Source organism: Sclerotinia sclerotiorum, genomic scaffold, assembly GCF_000146945.2.
Source record: "Sclerotinia sclerotiorum 1980 UF-70 scaffold_5 genomic scaffold, whole genome shotgun sequence".
In the NCBI taxonomy this organism is placed as follows: Eukaryota; Fungi; Ascomycota; class Leotiomycetes; order Helotiales; family Sclerotiniaceae; genus Sclerotinia; species Sclerotinia sclerotiorum.
The window spans coordinates 478,493-496,447 of record NW_001820831.1 but is presented as its reverse complement, the minus strand read 5'-3'; the positions used below and the strand labels follow the sequence as shown (position 1 = coordinate 496,447).

The window sequence follows — 17,955 nt, the reverse complement described above, 5'->3', positions numbered from 1 at the left end:
GCGGGGATTTCCCGCGTGAAGCTTTTCCCAAGCGAACCCTTACAAGGGGGGAGGAATTGATATAAGAAAGCCAAGAAGTCGCCTTCAAAGCCAAGAGAACAAACACACTGATCATCATAACTCTTTTCTCATTCCTTGGCTCATATCGCAAACATGGTTAACCTTTCTGCCCCTCTCATTCTGGGAGGATTGTCCGCTTTAGCTTCGGCTCTTCCCGCCGCGGCACCAGCACCAACGGCTGCTCCAGATCTTGCTAAGCGAGCAACTACTTGTACCTTTTCTGGCTCATCAGGAGCTGCTTCCGCAAGCAAGTCCAAGGCTTCTTGTGCTACCATCGTTTTATCAGCACTTGCAGTCCCTTCTGGCACGACCTTGGACTTGACAGGCCTAACCCAAGGAACTAAAGTGAGTATATATCAACGTGTTTGAATTTTGCACCACACTAACCGATTTCTAGGTCATCTTCGAAGGTATCACCACATTCGGCTACGAAGAATGGTCTGGTCCTTTAGTATCTGTTTCAGGAACAGATATCACCGTCACTCAAAGCGGTAGTGCATATCTCGATGGTAAAGGAGCTTCCTACTGGGATGGAGAAGGTTCCAACGGAGGAAAGACGAAGCCCAAATTCTTCGCCGCACACAACTTGATCTCTTCGACTATTGAGAACATCTACATTCTCAACCCACCTGTCCAAGTTTTCAGTATTGACAACGCTAATGGGTTGACAATCAACAATGTCACCATCAATGCATCTGCTGGTGATACTGGTAGTCTCGGTCACAATACTGATGGTTTCGATATTGGAGACAGCACCAGTGTCACTATCACTGGTGCAAATGTATACAACCAAGATGATTGTGTTGCTATCAACTCAGGAACAGTAAGTCAAATCTCTCGCTGACTGATTGAACATAAACTAATTTGTCAAAGGGTATTACTTTCTCAGGGGGTGTCTGTTCTGGTGGACACGGTCTTTCCGTTGGATCCGTCGGTGGTAGAGACGACAACATTGTCCAGACGGTCAATTTCGAAAACTCTGAAATCAAGAATTCGCAAAATGGTATGTTATCTCCCATCAAGGAACCAAATGACCAAACAATAACATTCTTCAGGTGTCCGTATCAAGACCATTTCCGGTGACACAGGAACCGTCAGTGGAGTTACCTACTCAGGCATCACCCTTTCCGGCATTACCGACTACGGTATCATCGTCAACCAAGCTTATAATGGAAATGCTGGTAGCCCAACCAACGGTGTTGCCATTAGTAAATTCATCCTTGATAATGTCACTGGAACCGTTGAGTCTGGTGCTACCAACATTTATATTGAATGTGGAAGTGGTTCTTGCACTAACGTAAGTCATATTCTTCTGTTCACGTGATATTACCTCATGTGATATGATAATGTCGAGATCCTAACAGTCAATAGTGGACATGGAGTGGTGTCTCCGTCACGGGTGGAAAGACCTCGACTTCTTGTCTCAACGTTCCAACTAGTGGTGGCGTCTCTTGCTCCTTGTAGATACTTTCTTGCAAGGCTAGCGCACTCTGGTAACGATGCTCTTTCACTTTCCACTGACCACACATTCGCTTTCGGAAGATCGAAAGATACAATTTGGCCAATTGTTTCAATCCTGTGATTGTTGATCCGTGGGATGGTTAAGGGACAGCTCAAATTTTTCATTTCTTTCTGTCATTCCTGAAGTCTCATTAGTTCTTCTGTATATATTACATCTTGTTAGTACATATTTTCGGAGCTTTCCGATCGTTTGCAATGTCAATAGTTTTGTTATTTCTCGGCATGTGTTTTGTATTCGGGTCTTGTTCACGTGAGCGAGCAATATAAGCGCATGCCTTCGGTATCACATGTATGTGTTACATTCCTTCCATCCAGCCGATCGAGAGACCCAGATGAGATGGATACATGTCTCAGAGCCATGAGGCGTGTGAGTATCAGTCGAAAGCGTCATTATGCAGATCTCCTCCTGACTTGCCATTCGATGAATTGAATCTTCTGACCCATGAGGTTATGCTCGCAAAAGAGGGTAGGAGATAGAATTTGATCATGAATTTGGCATCTTGATTTGCTGATTGACGTAAATCCGGTTTGTAGGGCTGTGAGGGTCAGAAGAATCCTTGGGATAATCAAATAATCATGATGTAATAACGATATTCTGTTCTCTTCGTTCTGTTCATGAGTGATGTGAATTAACGTAGGATGTGCATCATCCATTTTAAAACGGATATGAATCAGAAGCCAGATTAAGTTTGTTCTTAGAAGAGGTTCTAATTAGTCACGTGAAGTATCCTTCTCAAATCTACCAGTTATGAATGCGGGTGAAAGGATGGGAGTGCTGATTCATCAAATACTTGGGTGTAACTAGTAAAATATGCAGGCACAAATGGATGCGGACCTTCATGATTATGCAGAGCGATAAGAGTTGGTGATGTTGTAATCATACCCAGGTACACAAGATATGGTACATTAGATAAGAGATTGAACTCGAGCTCCTGAGCTGCTTGCCTGCATAGCTTTTAATAAGGTTTGGACCAACTCAGCCAACAAAGGTAAGCTGGAGATCCGGTTTCATCCCCTATTCTTGATAAAAAGCAATCGCAATTAGTCGCAATGCAAACGATCAAGCAATCATGCAATCGATCAATCCATCAGTCAATCAGTCAATCAAGATAAGAGACGAAAGACGAAAGACGAAAGATGAGAGACAAGAGACGAGAGATGTGACGACGAGAAGGCTTACTTAGGATGCATATATCTAGTAGGAAGACCGAGTACAATTTCCACTGTCACTCCAGGTCCGGTGACGGCCGAGTAAATCTAGGTCAGCCGCCAGAAAGCCATCTACCTGAGCTGATTGGATGAAGGTGAAGGAATACATGGAACTACGCCTTGTTTGCGTTGTTTTGTTTGTTGTTTGGCATGGCTGGAATGATGCTGGCGGGTGCAGGATGCTTAAGGTACTAGACTAGGTAGAGATGGAGGTGGAGGTAGAGATGCACCGTAGTTTGTTGATAAGCAATGAAACAATATCCCATATCCCATATATCTAATCTATCTTCTCTTTCTCTCTCACTCTCTTTCTCATCCATCAATCAACCAAAGAATCATACAAACATCTACAATATTCAACTCATCTTTATTTTCAATTATCATTTCACCATCCTTTTCATTCATCTACAAATCTACCTAATCTATAATTAACCTCTTTATCCTCACTTATCCCTTATCCCTTATCAATAATCGGAAATCAGCCTCGTCTGACTCACACACCGAGCACCTTCTCACTTCGTTTGAACACAACTACATCCTTTGTCTTTTGAATAATCAAACGTCTAACCCAAATTGCATCATTTTCTGCTATTCACCACTTAATTGTGTTTTGATTCGCAGTTTCTACTCTTCGAACGGTGTGATTCTAACCCCCGTGCCGCAACTACTCGTCACAGTCATTCGGACGAAGTCTGAATCATCATCCTTACGAACCTTCTCCTTTACTCTTTAATCAATCATCCTTTCTGTTTAATTAACTTCCCTTCCCTATATCCTACAAATCTTCCTCGCGGTGCTATCCCCTCTCAAACCAGAGAATAACAATACCACCATAAGATATACATCAACGCATCCCCAAAGGAGATATACCATCTCTATTTCAAGGAATAGGATCAAGACAAAGAAAGAGTTAACCATCACATTTTCTCTATTTTGACACCATCCCGCTCAATAAACACTCTCACTCATACAACTTTCCTTCATTCAAATCCATCTACCAACAAACAAGATATACAACATGTCTGCCACTACCAACATGCCAACCTCTCCTATTCAGCACCGAGATATTCGATCTGAGGCCCAGGCCTTCAAACGTGATAAGGATCAATCCCAGAAATGGGCTATGGGAACTCGTCCGCTCGCTGGCGTCAATCGGGCTATCATCTATTCGACTGATGGTCCTATGGAATCTTCGAAGGGGAAGGAGAAGGTTAGACCTCAAAAGTCGTGGAGTCAAATGTATGTTTATCATTCTACCTATTCCAAGACTAAGGATTAAAACTGACTGATGCCCTTTCCAGAGTCAATACCGACCGACACCCCCGCAACAACTCTAATACCACTCCTAAGCCATTCGGGGCTCCATCCTACCACCACGGTCCTACCTCTTCTTCCCGTATCGCCCGCCAGATTGATGCTCATATCGAGGCTGCGGATAACGCTTCACACCCCCTTTCTAAGTCCTTACTCGACCTTCTTCCTACACATTATAATAATACATCTCCATCCATCGCTACCGCAGCGATGAATGCTGGTGATGAGGGTGTTCTTTACTCTTTTGATAGAAAAGACACACCAAATAACAGAGTTGATTTGAGTGGGTTAGTGGATCTAGCAGAGCAGAAATGGGTCAATGAGCAAACCGAGAAGATCGTTAGGGGTGAATATGAAGTTTTGGATGCAGAGGGAGAAACTGTTCTTCAAAGACAAAGAGGCAGAAAGAGTCCGAGATCTAAGGCACTGTCCCGTGCTCGTGGAGATGGTAAGACTAAGACTAAAGGTCAGGAGCCAGAACCTCTTGAAGATGATGGGTTTGAACTCATTTAATCTTCTATTCCCAACATGAATTCGTACGTTGATGATCTCTTCGTTGAGCATCATCACCGTGCAATTCACGACTTGGATTTTCCATTCTACATTGTATTCTCGTACGCACATCACACATCTTGCATTGGGCGACAAGCATTGGGAGTTTGTTCTTTTTTTTCTCTTCACTTTCCATCTTGCATTTGGCACGCGCACAAGCATGGGATACCAGCAGGCAGCTTACTCTAAAGTTTTTTAATACATGGGGAAGGATAGCTAGCCTTTGATTTATAGTTTCTGCAAGCGTATTGATAGATTGGCATTGGGTCTGATTTCTGCGCCTAATTCAGGTGTATTATGGTGGTTTGGTTGGTGCATAGCATTGTTAGCTTACCGGTCTCGGGATTGGGAGGATAGCTTGGTGCTTAGGTGGTACTTTTGGAAGGGCTCTGGGTGCAAATTGGCTTGCTTTGTATGTATGGTGACGATGGACAGGATGGTATATAGGGTAGGGTAGTACCTCGGCACGATGGTGTTGACGCAATGATGATGACTGGACATGCAATATCATTATCATACCTACAGTATTACCCGGACTTTTACTTGATTGTTCTTGTGCTATATCATGGTACTTTATGTTGTTCAACATGCCTATCTGCCAAGTTGATCATCATATTCATAACTTACATCAAATTATAATAGGATTGAAATAAGATTACTTTTCTGTCTCTATTTTAGAGGCGTGAATTTTAATCCTGTGTTTTTGAATTTGATAGGAACACTAGAACTCCAATGAATAAAAGATAAATAATGGTTAGTGAAGGAATAGAAAAAGGGATATTAGAATATTAGATCTATATTCATAATTTCCCTTCAAATTAGTTTTTGAACTAGTTGCGATGAATATTGTATGAAATAGAGACGGATTAATAATTAAGAATGGCGTCGTGACGGAGTGGTTAACGTGATTGACTAGAAATCAATTCCTTTCGGGGGCGCATGTTCGAATCATGCCGACGTCGATCTTTTTGGCACTTTCGGGGATTTTGGCACTTTTAGCTCTTGCCTTTTGCGTGTTTGCTTTTTCTTTTTTTGTTTCTTTTTCTTCTATAGTTCTTCCAATTCAATTGTTTACTCTATAGTTTTTCGGGGAAGGGGAATGGGGATGTGAAATGTAGGGTGCTTTCTCATCAAGTGGAGTCGCAGTGGCTGGGGGTGGGGTGGTTAGGGGTAGGGTAAGGTAAGGAAGGTTACGTATGGTACGGAGAATGCGGAGGTATTTCCCGGTGAGTTAGGAATGAGTGCGAGTCATGAGTTGTGGTTTTGGTGTGTATGGAGCTTGTGTGTATGGGGATTGGGTTTATGATAGATATATATGCGGAGTAATGGAGTAATTGAGAGGCGGGATTAGGAATTGAGGGTGAGAATCAGGAGTGAGGATTGAGGATTGTTGGAATAGGGGTACTACTGTACTTGTTGTTTTGGGACTCCTTGGTTGGTGTACAGGAGTATCGCTTGGAAATTTCTTGGTAAGATTATATTACTCTGTACAGATTCAACTCGAGCTCATCATCGTGATTCACGAACTACTCATTCTCTGTATAGACTTACAGTCTTCTTCATATCGATGTCTGCATATGTGCATATCCCGAATCGTTTGTGGTTTGGTTAATTAGTCCCATGCTATAGATGAATATTAGGATATTGGAATCTTGGGGATCGTGAGTTTTGCCATGATCTTCATTTCATTTTGAGGATGATTGATCACTCATTCAGTTTTTACTATCATCCTAATTCCTATTTTGCAGCGGTTTTGTTCTGAAAAAATGTAAGATCTTATTACTGTTGTGGAGTGTGATATTTCTGTAAGGTTTGGTAGTAATCATATCTAATGATTTGAAACGAGACATTGAGAAGAGAAAATGCCCGTTTATCTCGAATGTCATGATTAAATGGTGAATGAGATGGTTTTTTATTTTGGTAATTATCGCGTTAATTTCTCATTGTAAGTCTTCGGAGCCAATTCAGAGCGTGTAGTTCGTTTAATGATAAAGCACGTCAAAGTTTCATTTGAACTGGTGCGTTTCTTGTCGATATCAAGTGATTTGATTTAGACTTTGGTAAGATTACCTGCTTGCGAGCTTAGGTATTGGGGAATCTAGAGGCTGCGGAGTATGTTGGGAATGGATGATAGCGTATTCTCAACGAGTGGGAGGATTAATGGCTGATGCATGGATGGATGATGACTGCATCTAGCACGAATTCCAATTAATCTCATAGGTGAAGTAATATTTCAAGAGTCTGATTATTTAAAGCGTTCTCAAATAGTTTTTATACTATAAACAGCTGCTCACCTCATATACAGAGGATGTATGATGCTCTGCGAGGTCGAAATATTTTTTGCCAGAGAAGCAGGAGTATATTACCGAAAAGATGCTTGTGTGACTATAAGATCTTACATTTATGGAATTTTTAGGTGGCGGTAGTATCTTCCTTCTACTTACTGTCGCTTGAATGTTGTTTTAGTTGTCCCGCTCTGGCAGTCAATGATCTCGAAGCTTGCTTGAGCATGAAATTCGCAAAGTTTATATTGACATTGAGCGATCTGAAAGACAAATAATCGTTGAATTCTATTGTTGACGTCGGTGGAGAGTTGTATCGTTCATGGTGTACTATTACCATTTTCGTACTCAGTCAAGTAACTTACTAATAAGAAGAATTTGTTGATCCAGCGTGCTGAATGAGCGTCTATAGTACGATAACCGAATGGGCATGTTCGTTTCGGTAGCCAAGATCGAGCAAACGGATCCCCAAAGGTTTAAAAGGCTTCCTCCTCACTTCTATGTAACTTTTAATGACATCCTGACTTCTTTTATGGCACCTCGAGATGACAGGAGCTCGGCAGCTGATTTTTTTAAGGGTGAATAACGCTAACATCTTAGGTCTTGATTATAGAGTCAGAGAAGCGAGAACAGATCAGGTTTCTAACTCTAAGGAGAAGATCGTTCTACATGCACGAACGAGGCTCAATATTTAACAAAAGTTCCTGGTCTTCATATGGAATCTTCCAAACCCGCGTTCTTTGGTAACCATATTAAGATCTTACATGAAATTTGGTTTTATTTGGGCCACAAAGACAAAAGTCTATGAGAAAAATGGCTATACCCTACTCGGATTAAGGAGCGTGTCTGTGTTCCTCACATCGTTTTTGTAAATGCATAATATCTCCTCTTCAGATACGATTACCGTTTACACGTCTAGAATCTTAATGTCATACATTCACCATTATTGCCAGTTCTGAGAAAATCCATTTCAATAAGAGCAAGCGCTATTACTAAACCACGACTACTCCTTTTATCCTTCTCGTTTATCAAGGACCGACAATCCTCATTTACCGCCATGTTCAAGCAATATATTTTCCTCCAAAAGATCATTCATATTATCTACTGTACAAAAAGTCCAGAATTATCAAAAATTTACTCTTTGTATCCTCACCCTCATTCCGGTAAAAATGTCTTTGTTTTCCTAGTTTAACTTTCCATTCAACACCCCGAAACGTCAAAAGCATCCATTTTGACAAAAAAGAGAATCACGTCAATGAACTCTTTATCAGAGCTTATGACAACCTCATAAAAATTGATAGAAATATTATTATGATCGCCAGAATATTAAATTGATTTTTCAAAGTCATAAAAAAAGAAACCTCAATTGGTGTAAATGCAATTTTTCTGAACTTGAACCAGTTACAACATCATGAATGAAGAGGAGCTCGCCCGCGTCCTTAGACGCGATCCTAACATTAACGTACCTCGTCCCATATACAAAAGACCCGAGGTGACCCAACCTTTGAGATGGACAAAATTCAGCAAGCATTTTAGAACCTCAAAGTTTAAAGCTCGACCCCGAACGGAGCCGAGACAATGGCTTACTGGAAATCAATTGAAGGCTCCATGGCGTGAACTACCCAGCCGGAGACGTCATAATGAACCTATTCGTCCCCCCCCTCCAGCTCGTTCAGCTTGTCCAGCTCCTTCCCAACCACATCCTGCTCCGGCCAGAACAGGGGACAATGAAGAAGAATTATTGCCTCTCGAAGGAGAACGAGAACGAGGTGAAACACCTGAAGCAAAGAAACGTGACCGATCACCAGATCAAGAAGATGATGATGAAGAATCAATTCCAGTGAAGAAGCAAAAGATAGATTCAAAGATTGGCAGAAACATAGACAAATGCAAGGATAGGGAAAAGCCTCAAGAGCTAAAAGCAACTCGTCCTCCAGCACGCGCACCAGGGATTCTCCCATTATCTCCACAAGATGCTCCGACTCCCAGAGTTACAAATCCCGAAATAGCTGCCTTACGCAATCGATTTCCCGGACCAGGGAACTTTGAACATCGATGGAAAAATGATCCAAAGGCCGATGAGCACAGAAAAATAAGAGATGGTATCCCGAAGAATTTTGATGACGTCCCGGAAGTCAGGCTAATGCCCGAGCGAATCCCTAAGAACAAGAGAAGAGTGAAAGATTTAAAATACATGGGAGACCAAGAATTTTATGATATGGAAATTCCTGACAGCGGAGATTGCTTTTTCGGTGCTAGTAAGTTTCATATTCTATTGCTAAATTTTAGAAAAACTTGTGCTAATAGTCTCAGTTTCCATGGCTTTATATGGGACGGCTACGTATTGGCATTGGGTGAAACTTTGTCACTTACATTTCTTCCGATTTGTACTTACTCATCCTGGTCACCCAAGATATGACTCTTATTGGAGATTGAACTCTAATATAACTTCTAAAACCAAAAGCAATATTTGGCAACAATTAAGTACTCCACACGTAAGTTAAATCTTCACATTGACAGGGAAACGATGGACATGTACTGACCAAAAATATTTTAGGCTTGGCAATCATCCGATCTTCTCAATGTAACAGCAGATATCTTCAACCTCTTTATAGCACTTTACGAGCAATTAGATATACCCAAGGATGCACCAAAGGAGGAACAAAAACCACAAGATCATCAGTCCATCGGTCTATATGGTCAATACAGCGCAACGCATATATTCCTCCATATTATCAATAGAAATCACTATCAAACATTGATTCCATACAAAAACCCCGAGGCACAATTTCCATTCCCAGATGGTGTCATAATAAATCCCAAACCAGGAAGAGCCAAAGAACGACCTCCTGGAGGACGTGGCAGAGCTATAATCCCTCCATCAATTGCTCAGCCTGTCTATGTGGGGCCATGGGATTTGGACATAACTAGGGTTCTTGGAATTAATACCAAAGATGAAGCTCTGGATATAGATTTAGTCAACACATGGATGAGGAGAGAAAGGCAAGCAGCTGAAAGGAAGAATGACCCGACGGAAGTGAAGTGGTGGTTACAAGCTAAAGAAAGAGAGGCAAGTGCTGTGCAAGGGTTGTCTAAAGTAGCAGAGGTAGAGAAAGCACAGCCGTCAAATGAGGCACTGGGGAGAAATCTAGATATGACTTTAGGCAAGGGTGAGGAGAAGAATGTACAGTCATTGAATGAGGAAGTGCAAAAAGATCTAGAAAGGACGCTACACAAGTGGGAGGAGAAGGGTGAAAAGCTTTTATATGAAGACTTTGCGGAAAGACTAGGGAATAATTTGGCCAAGTGGAAAGGGAAAGGTGTACAGCTTTCACCTGGGCATTTTGTGAAAGTTCTAGAAAGAACATTGGACAAGGAGAAGAGCATGAAACCGTCAAAGGACGAATTGACAAAAGGCTTATTCGATATGGTAGGGAAGTGGAAGGGTAAGGGTTTACAACTTTCATATGAGGACTTTAAAAATGGTCTAAAAGGGAAGTTGAACATGGGGAGGAGTGCACCGTCAAATGAGCAATTGGCACAAGGTCTGGAGAAGACCTTAGACAAGGGAAGGAGTGCAGCGTCAAACGAGCAACTAGCAAAAGGTTTGGGAAAGACCTTAGACAAGGGACAGGGTTTACAGCCATCAACCGAAAACTTGGCAAAAGGTCTCGGAACAACCTTAGACCATAAAAAAACGCGCAGCTGGAAACCCGAACCACTCCTCCCCCGAGCCCCAGCAACGAGAAATCCCACTGCTATTAAAAGAAGACAATCATCAATTATCGATCTCCTCTCTAGCTCCGACGAGGAAATCGAAGAAATAAAACCTGAAAGGCAAAGGCCATCAAAGCCATCAAACCCCGCTATAAAACCATCCACCAATCCCACTTCTTCTAGAAGAAGAAGCTTCAGAGATCCTGCAAGAAGAAGTGCAACACCAGTTGTCGATCTTCTTTTTGGTTCAGACGGTGAGGTTGAGGAAGTGAAGACTGTTGAGCATGGGAGGGATTCGAAAGTGTCGGGGAAATCATCTACTACTAGAGAGGTTCCATCGGAAAAGAGTCAATCTTCGAAGGCTGTTGATCTTCTTTCTAGTGAGGATGAGGATGAGGATGTGGTGGAGGTTAGGCGTGAGGATACTCAAGCCTGGGGGAGACCTCCTGCTAGACCTCCTGCTGCGAAAGGGGGAGGGAGACCACCACCTAGATGGTAAATTAGGGAGTTTATGTGGAAATTTAATAAAAAATGAATGATTAGGTTACTGAGAATTTTCTTTGGATTTATTGGGTAATGGGTAAGGAAGTATGCCGGGATATTGCTTAACTTTTTTTTTTTTTTTTTTTTTTTTACATATATATTGATTTTACTCTATCACTAGAATTTCATGTTTTTTTTTTTGGAGTGTATAAGGTTAATGAATGTTCAGTATTTTGTCTAATAATTATGATATATATACATCAATGCATTAAATACTCCGTAACTAGTGAACTTGAAATCACAAGATCCAGTGCAGTGCAGTACATATTGCTGGATGAGCTATCAGATAATATGATAATAATATACGAAATAGGAAGTAACCTAATAATATTTCAGAAATCCGTGCAGAGAATCGTGGTAAGGATAAATCGAAGTCAGGAATAGTTATCTGGACTTCAAAGAAAGTGAATACCTACGCTGCGTAGTTCTGAACTCGATAGTTGCGGGAAAATTCTTTCTCAATAAGATTACTATGGACGGTATCAACTCTTTGTCTCTAATATGAAAGAGACCGGACTTGGATTTGCTTTATTCAATTTCAATGTTTATGTCAAAAGACTGTAGTTGGAAAGAAAAGGAGAAAAAAAAAACAAAGACTGCTTTATTAGAAGAAAATATACAGAAGAGATAGATAGATAGCTTCCATGACCAAAACGTGTTGCATGAAAACCAGTATCAAGAAATACATTTCCACCCAAACCTCAAACCACAAACCTCCAATTAAAGTAACAACCATCTACCCATATCAAAATGTCCAAAACCTAACCCCTACACTACACATTCGACCGCAAAAGTCCCCTCCAAAAAACCATCCGCGGAACCGACATAAGCAACTACATACCCCTCCAAACCGGACGCGAAACCCCCTCCAACCCCCCCGCATTCGACGTATTCCACTGGCTATCCACATTCTACGGACAAAAGTGCCTCCACTACCTATTATCCAACACAGCGATATGGACGAAATACCGGATCAGCGATTACAGCAAAGCATGGAGGAATATCAATTGGTTACAGCTACTGTGAACAGAAAAATTTTGGATCCTTTTGTTGAGAGGGATGTTAGGGGGTTTCCGTTGATTGAGGAGATCTCTTTTAATATTGTGAGGAGTTTTCCGGTGGATGAACAGTACGATGGAGTGCAGAATCTTACGTGGATGATTTCGAGTTCGTATTATCGCGCTGGTGCGTAGTATATCCTCTCCTTTCCCAGTGCTCCTGCCGGGGAAGAAATTTTATTTTATATAATTACTAATAAATATCCGTCTGAACACAGTGGCATGGTGTATATACGGCAACTGGGAATTCTGGCCACACGTAAAATCCCAACATAGAACGTATGTAAACCAAGCACTCGAAGAACCCAGCCATCCGCGACACAAAATCATCCAGGAACTCAACACCACACGAAAGGGAAAGAACAATCTAAATCTGAAAGAAAGATTAGGAATACCATATTGTGCGATCTGTCATGAAGATATCCAACAAATCACCGCCGATATCTACGGAATCTTACTCGTAGTATTTACATACCAAGCAGAGGGCGGTGCGATCGAAAGACCCGGAACGGAAGTCGATCAATCGGAGCGTCATTACGCGCCTACGATTAGGGGGGATTTCAACCGACCTCACAAATTCATCCGATTATCTATCGGGACTATACCGAGGAAATTCCAAGAACATCTTGACGCGTATCTCTTTCCGATATGGCAGATTTACGAGCCCATGATACCTAACATGGACGACGGCGCAGCAGCTCGGGCTTCCGATTTCAAATACATTCGGCCCTCATATGCTAATACGAAAGCATCACTGCCGGAAGACGGGACGCCGGAACTGTGCAATGGGGGTAAACATCCTTGGAGACGGATTTGGGGGGATAGAGGGAGTATTCCTCCTGGGCTTACGCAGCCTGGGCTTTGGGCTGGGGGGATTCCGTTGCCGAAAGCGTGGTATTTGAGAATTGCTTTGGGGTGTACATTTACTCGGGGAGATCCGGATGATGCGGCGGAATGGGAGGTTGAAGATGAGGATTTGGAGTGGAAGGGGATAAGACCCGATGTGATCAAGGAGGTTAAGAAGGAAATTGAGGTTATTGATTTGGATTCTTAAGTTGTTTGTATTATGGTGGAGATGGGTGAGAAATTAGATGGATGTAGAATAAGGTGAGATATCTGGGGGGGATTTTTCAATATGATTGATTAATTGAATTGAGTTAGCATTTTTGATTTAACTAAATCAGTAACAGGTATTTTGTGATATAAACACATTATGTGCTGCGTTCAATTTATCTGTATTAACAGTGTAAAATTACCTACTAATTATATTATCAAAAACATATATAACTATATCCCCTTTCTCCCACGTCGAGGAAAAGTAATCTTAACTATATTTTACCAGGCATCAGATACAAGGGCATTTATTCACTGGAAAAGACCTTTTTACACCACAACTATAAATAATAAACACTTATTGCATAAGATACCAGGACTAGAAACCATCAATATAGATAAGAACCTTCCCATTATAATACTATTTTATAACCCATCACTACTCCTCCATTCCCAGTCGATAGATAGCAAATCATCGAGTATTTTCCACTAATTATCACTAGAAAGTTCCTCATCATTTACCAAGTCCAGAATATCTATACTACACCAATCAAGGCATACCAAGTAAAAGTCAAAAATCCTATTCCCGCTATTACAATTACTCAAAGTGCTGTATATAAATACTTCATCATATACAAATAAGCATCAATCACTTCAGTTCGCCCCAATACATATGTATCGAACTAGTCTGGAGCAATATTTATTTCATGGAATGAAGACACGATCAACTGATATAGCGATCTTCTAGCTTGATGAAAACAGAGAATACGATATGCAAAAGAAACAGGTAAGAATAAATTGAAGATATAAGAATCGAGACAAGAAAAAACAGGAAAGAAAAAAGGTATTTACAAAATTATAAAAATTCACGTTAAATAACTAATATTCATTTGAAAATTATTACACGTAGAGAAATCACGAGTGGAAAATGGAAAGATTTGTTTTTTAATTTTTTATATTAATATTGGATTTTAAAATATTTACTGAAACCAATTAAATGAAATAGTGACTTAATTCTATTATCATAGAGAAAAAAGAAAAGAGAACTATTTAAAAGAAAAGAAAAGACGATTATTTTTTAGAATTTTGAAATATTTTCTGAAATTAAAGAAATTGAATAACTTCATCGAATCTTCAAACAAATGAAATCCAAGTGTTCTCAACTATTTAACAAATAAAAAACCAAAATCCTTACCGTCGTGTCGCCGTAGATTCATACAGCTAATGATACATCTAGAGAAATATTACATTTTCGCATTCTAGCCATATCATCAGCTCTTCATGAGCGACCTCCGTAGACAACGGGCCCAGAGCAGGTGGAAAGCTTTGTGGGAGCAGCGAGATGTTCAAGATCCTCTTCGTTTTCTCCATCTTGGCGTGCCTTTCCAAACTCAGCTTTGAACTGCTCCAACCAGTGAACTGTATTCATATGTCTAGCGAAATTGGCTTTGTTACCTTTGGAGCAATGACCACAGATTTTGCAAGTAGTGTCTGCATGAGCTTGTTCCTCATGGAATGAAGTCATATGTGCTCTCAAAGCCCATGGATGTTCGTACACTGCATCACAACCTTCTACAAGGCATCTGCAGCTGTTATCCTCGTGAATAGTCTCCATGTGTACCTTGAGACCTCTCTTCGAACGGTGCTCGCATCCACATATTGTGCACGTATATTCGGGTAAATTCTGATGCTTCTCCAAATGCTTGTTCAGACTTTCCAAAGTATCCAGTTTGTAATGGCACTTAGGGTAGGAGCATGGAAAAGTACCGTGGAATTTCTTCATGTGTAATTTGTATGACTTCTCGTCAAGGTAGCTTTTGTTACACTCTTCGCACTTTGGCTTGGGCTCTTCATGCACTTCGTGGATGTGCTTGTAAAGATCTTGCTTGATTTTGAAGGTCTCATCACACTTTGAACACTCCCAAAATTCATCGGAATGATTAGCCAATCTGTGAAGACTTAGAGAGTGCTGATCTCGTACTTTTTTTCCACATAGACTGCAAATAACCATCGAGCTACTCACCTTCTGACTCGCTTTTTGAACTTTAGACACCATCTTGATGAGATTTTGTAGCTTACTAGATAATTTGATAACTGAGTAAGTTTGATAAGACGTTTAGTGTTTCTCTATTTTTCTGTATGAATTGAGGATTGGTAATTCAAACTGACCCAAAACTTTCGGTAACTTTTATACAAACCAAACTCCTCTGTTCAATAATTGTTCAATTGTCAATACCTGTGAAAAGACGCACGCGCATATGCAGGATAGTGTCAGGACAATTTCAATACAAATTCGATGGTGCAATGAGAACAAAGACGAAATGAGCTGGTCAAGAACAGAACAATGGCATTTTTCTTGCAATCGAAAATCATAATCTAGCAAGAAGACGAAACTAGTACATAGGATTTGCTAATCTTCTATATTTGCATAAAATTTAAAAGATTATACATTTTAGATGCAGATTAAAATTCAAAATGAGATGGATGTTACAATACTGAAAACCCCGCGATCAAGTAATACAATTTATCTTTATCTCTGTTAACGTTAAACATTTCACGTGATTCATTCAAAATTTAACGTTGGAGACCCGGGTTGAGGAGCCAAACTGAACAATCTCCGTCTGGTCTGTAGAACAAAGATTGTGAAACAACGAGGGTTCATTCATAATCATCCCATGGGGAAAGAAACAATAAATTCATTTCCCTGTTCTTGACTCCACAAATAAGTGCGTTAAGAGCGTAACACATCACTTGGCTGAACATCAAATTTCCATCTTGCTCATGCTAGAAAATCCAAGGGAAAATGAATCAAATGTCCAATCAAGGGAGAAAAAAACATCGGGTTAAACAAAAGTAGCTCAGTCTCATAGATTCATCTCGACTTAAGATGAATCAATAGATGAAGACAAAAAATTCCGATACATCATTTGTTTGAGCAATCACACGCTCGTGCGACATAGTCTCAAGTGAGAGACCCCTCATTATGACACCATCTGTTTGATGTGAGGAAGAAAAAGATTGATATGATAGGATTGGATGAACGAGTTGGAAGTTAAAATGGAAAGTTTTAGAGATGGATGTGTAAAAGGGATTAATTCAAGATTGTGGAGAATTAGAAGAAAGACATGGCGCAGCATGGATTTGAAGGATGCATAGGAAACGGACGTTTCTTCTCCAATTTAAAAGCTTAGCTTTTTGGAGATGCGATTTGTTTGATCCTCAGAGGGATGATCATTCAAGATGAATTGATTGGTGAGTGAAAAGCTTATTCCTTTTTGTCTCGCCAGATGGATTTGGTGGTCAAAAATTCAGGAAGAGGATTTTGATAAATCTGTACTCGAGTATGGGTTAAGGTAGGTACATACTTAGGTATTACAATGAAAGGTTGGTTTGTAATCTCCACTCGACCTCATCTCAACCAATAAGGAATTACAGTTGGTTAAAATCTAAAGGATCTCCAAGGCTGCAGCAGTGCATCCAAAAGACTTGGTACCTTTGATATGGTAACATTTAACCGCTCAACATTGATGCCATCTTATCTCATCTCGCAAATATAGATTCTGCAGAGGATGAGGTGAAAATTAAGGGTAGGTAGCAAATTGATGAGTAACGATGAATTAGCGCGCGTAGGGATTTAGATAAAATGTCATTTATCAATGACCGGAAATTTTCTTTGCTGTGGTGTATAGGTAGGAAGGTAGGAATCTGGTATTGGATGCAAGAGACCGGTGGAAAGGAACGGAATGGTTAACTCATACATGTGGCGTAGGAGTGAGGTGTTGTAAAGGTTGACGATGATGAGCGACAGAGAACAACAAAGACAATTCTTTTTGTTTCTGTGGGTTTTTTCTGATGTGCTCCGTATGGATGAGTTTGATTCTTTCCCGAAATGCCGAAACAAAGGAGCATTGTTCCAATGATGGTGTTTCACGTGTTCAGCTCTCTCTCTTTGTTGTTGCTGTTGGGCCGAATACTCCGTACATACAATCACATCGATATGCGCAATGAAAAATACCTCAATAAAATTTTCATTTTCACTCTAGTCAGGCACGATTTGCTTACCACTTTACAAGGTTCAGACTTCACTCGCCTTTTACAGTTAGTTCACAACTTCACTCTAATTAGTAAGGCTGAATCTCAATTGGAATCTAGATAGACATTAAAAAAATGATCAAAATTTAACCATTGATTAACCGCTAACTCAGGTACCAAACTTGACTAAAATCTCGCTTGCTTCCGAAGCACCTATCAAACGAGATTTGTCTCGGTATGATCCTTACTAGCTTCTCACTAGCTTGATTACGAACCCTTGATTAATCCTGGTATTCACGTTCAAATTTTAAGATTGCGGTTGATTGTGGGGATTAAAGTTTGAATGCTTTGAATGAATGAACGGTAAGATGGAATTGACTATGGTAGTACGGTAGTAGGACAAAGATTGAGATCAAAGAGTTCCGATGGTGTCTATGAAGTGTGACGGAAGTGAAGGTGAAGGTGAAGCTCGAGGGTTTTGAGAAAGGTAAAGACTGAAGTTTAAAGATGATCATAAGATGAGTTCTCATCCAAGCATCATCGTTTTCATGATTCATGAATGGATTCATGAATGGATTCATGAATGGATCCATGAGATAGGGAGGGAAATGAAA

At 40.5% G+C, this 17,955-nt stretch overlaps 6 protein-coding genes and 1 non-coding gene across 7 annotated transcripts; 5 read left to right on the top strand and 2 right to left on the bottom strand.

Moving 5' to 3' along the window:
* Positions 1 to 153: 153 nt before the first annotated feature.
* On the top strand, positions 154 to 1,524 carry SS1G_04177 (polygalacturonase 5; the record flags this gene model as incomplete). Its single annotated transcript, XM_001594320.1, has 5 exons — positions 154 to 405; positions 458 to 883; positions 934 to 1,063; positions 1,116 to 1,357; positions 1,432 to 1,524. The coding sequence occupies 5 exons, from the start codon at positions 154 to 156 to the stop codon at positions 1,522 to 1,524; spliced, it is 1,143 nt and encodes a 380-aa protein (XP_001594370.1).
* Positions 1,525 to 3,808: 2,284 nt separating this feature from the next.
* SS1G_04176 (hypothetical protein) lies at positions 3,809 to 4,617 on the top strand (the record flags this gene model as incomplete). Its single annotated transcript, XM_001594319.1, has 2 exons — positions 3,809 to 4,029; positions 4,092 to 4,617. The coding sequence occupies 2 exons, from the start codon at positions 3,809 to 3,811 to the stop codon at positions 4,615 to 4,617; spliced, it is 747 nt and encodes a 248-aa protein (XP_001594369.1).
* Positions 4,618 to 5,537: 920 nt separating this feature from the next.
* On the top strand, positions 5,538 to 5,618 carry SS1G_14598. Its single transcript has one exon. It is a non-coding gene; the product is annotated as a tRNA-Ser (tRNA).
* A 1,400-nt stretch (positions 5,619 to 7,018) lies between these two features.
* SS1G_04175 (predicted protein) lies at positions 7,019 to 7,370 on the bottom strand (the record flags this gene model as incomplete). Its single annotated transcript, XM_001594318.1, has 3 exons — positions 7,019 to 7,041; positions 7,101 to 7,268; positions 7,304 to 7,370. 3 exons carry the CDS (start codon positions 7,368 to 7,370, stop codon positions 7,019 to 7,021), a joined length of 258 nt encoding a protein of 85 aa, XP_001594368.1.
* Positions 7,371 to 8,349: 979 nt separating this feature from the next.
* Positions 8,350 to 11,154, top strand: SS1G_04174 (predicted protein; the record flags this gene model as incomplete). The annotated part of the gene is made up of 3 exons (XM_001594317.1): positions 8,350 to 9,196; positions 9,252 to 9,433; positions 9,496 to 11,154. The coding sequence occupies 3 exons, from the start codon at positions 8,350 to 8,352 to the stop codon at positions 11,152 to 11,154; spliced, it is 2,688 nt and encodes an 895-aa protein (XP_001594367.1).
* Positions 11,155 to 12,190: 1,036 nt separating this feature from the next.
* On the top strand, positions 12,191 to 13,310 carry SS1G_04173 (predicted protein; the record flags this gene model as incomplete). The annotated part of the gene is made up of 2 exons (XM_001594316.1): positions 12,191 to 12,365; positions 12,475 to 13,310. The coding sequence occupies 2 exons, from the start codon at positions 12,191 to 12,193 to the stop codon at positions 13,308 to 13,310; spliced, it is 1,011 nt and encodes a 336-aa protein (XP_001594366.1).
* A 1,278-nt stretch (positions 13,311 to 14,588) lies between these two features.
* Positions 14,589 to 15,365, bottom strand: SS1G_04172 (hypothetical protein; the record flags this gene model as incomplete). Its single annotated transcript, XM_001594315.1, has 1 exon — positions 14,589 to 15,365. The coding sequence occupies one exon, from the start codon at positions 15,363 to 15,365 to the stop codon at positions 14,589 to 14,591; it is 777 nt and encodes a 258-aa protein (XP_001594365.1).
* Between the last annotated feature and the right edge of the window lie 2,590 nt (positions 15,366 to 17,955).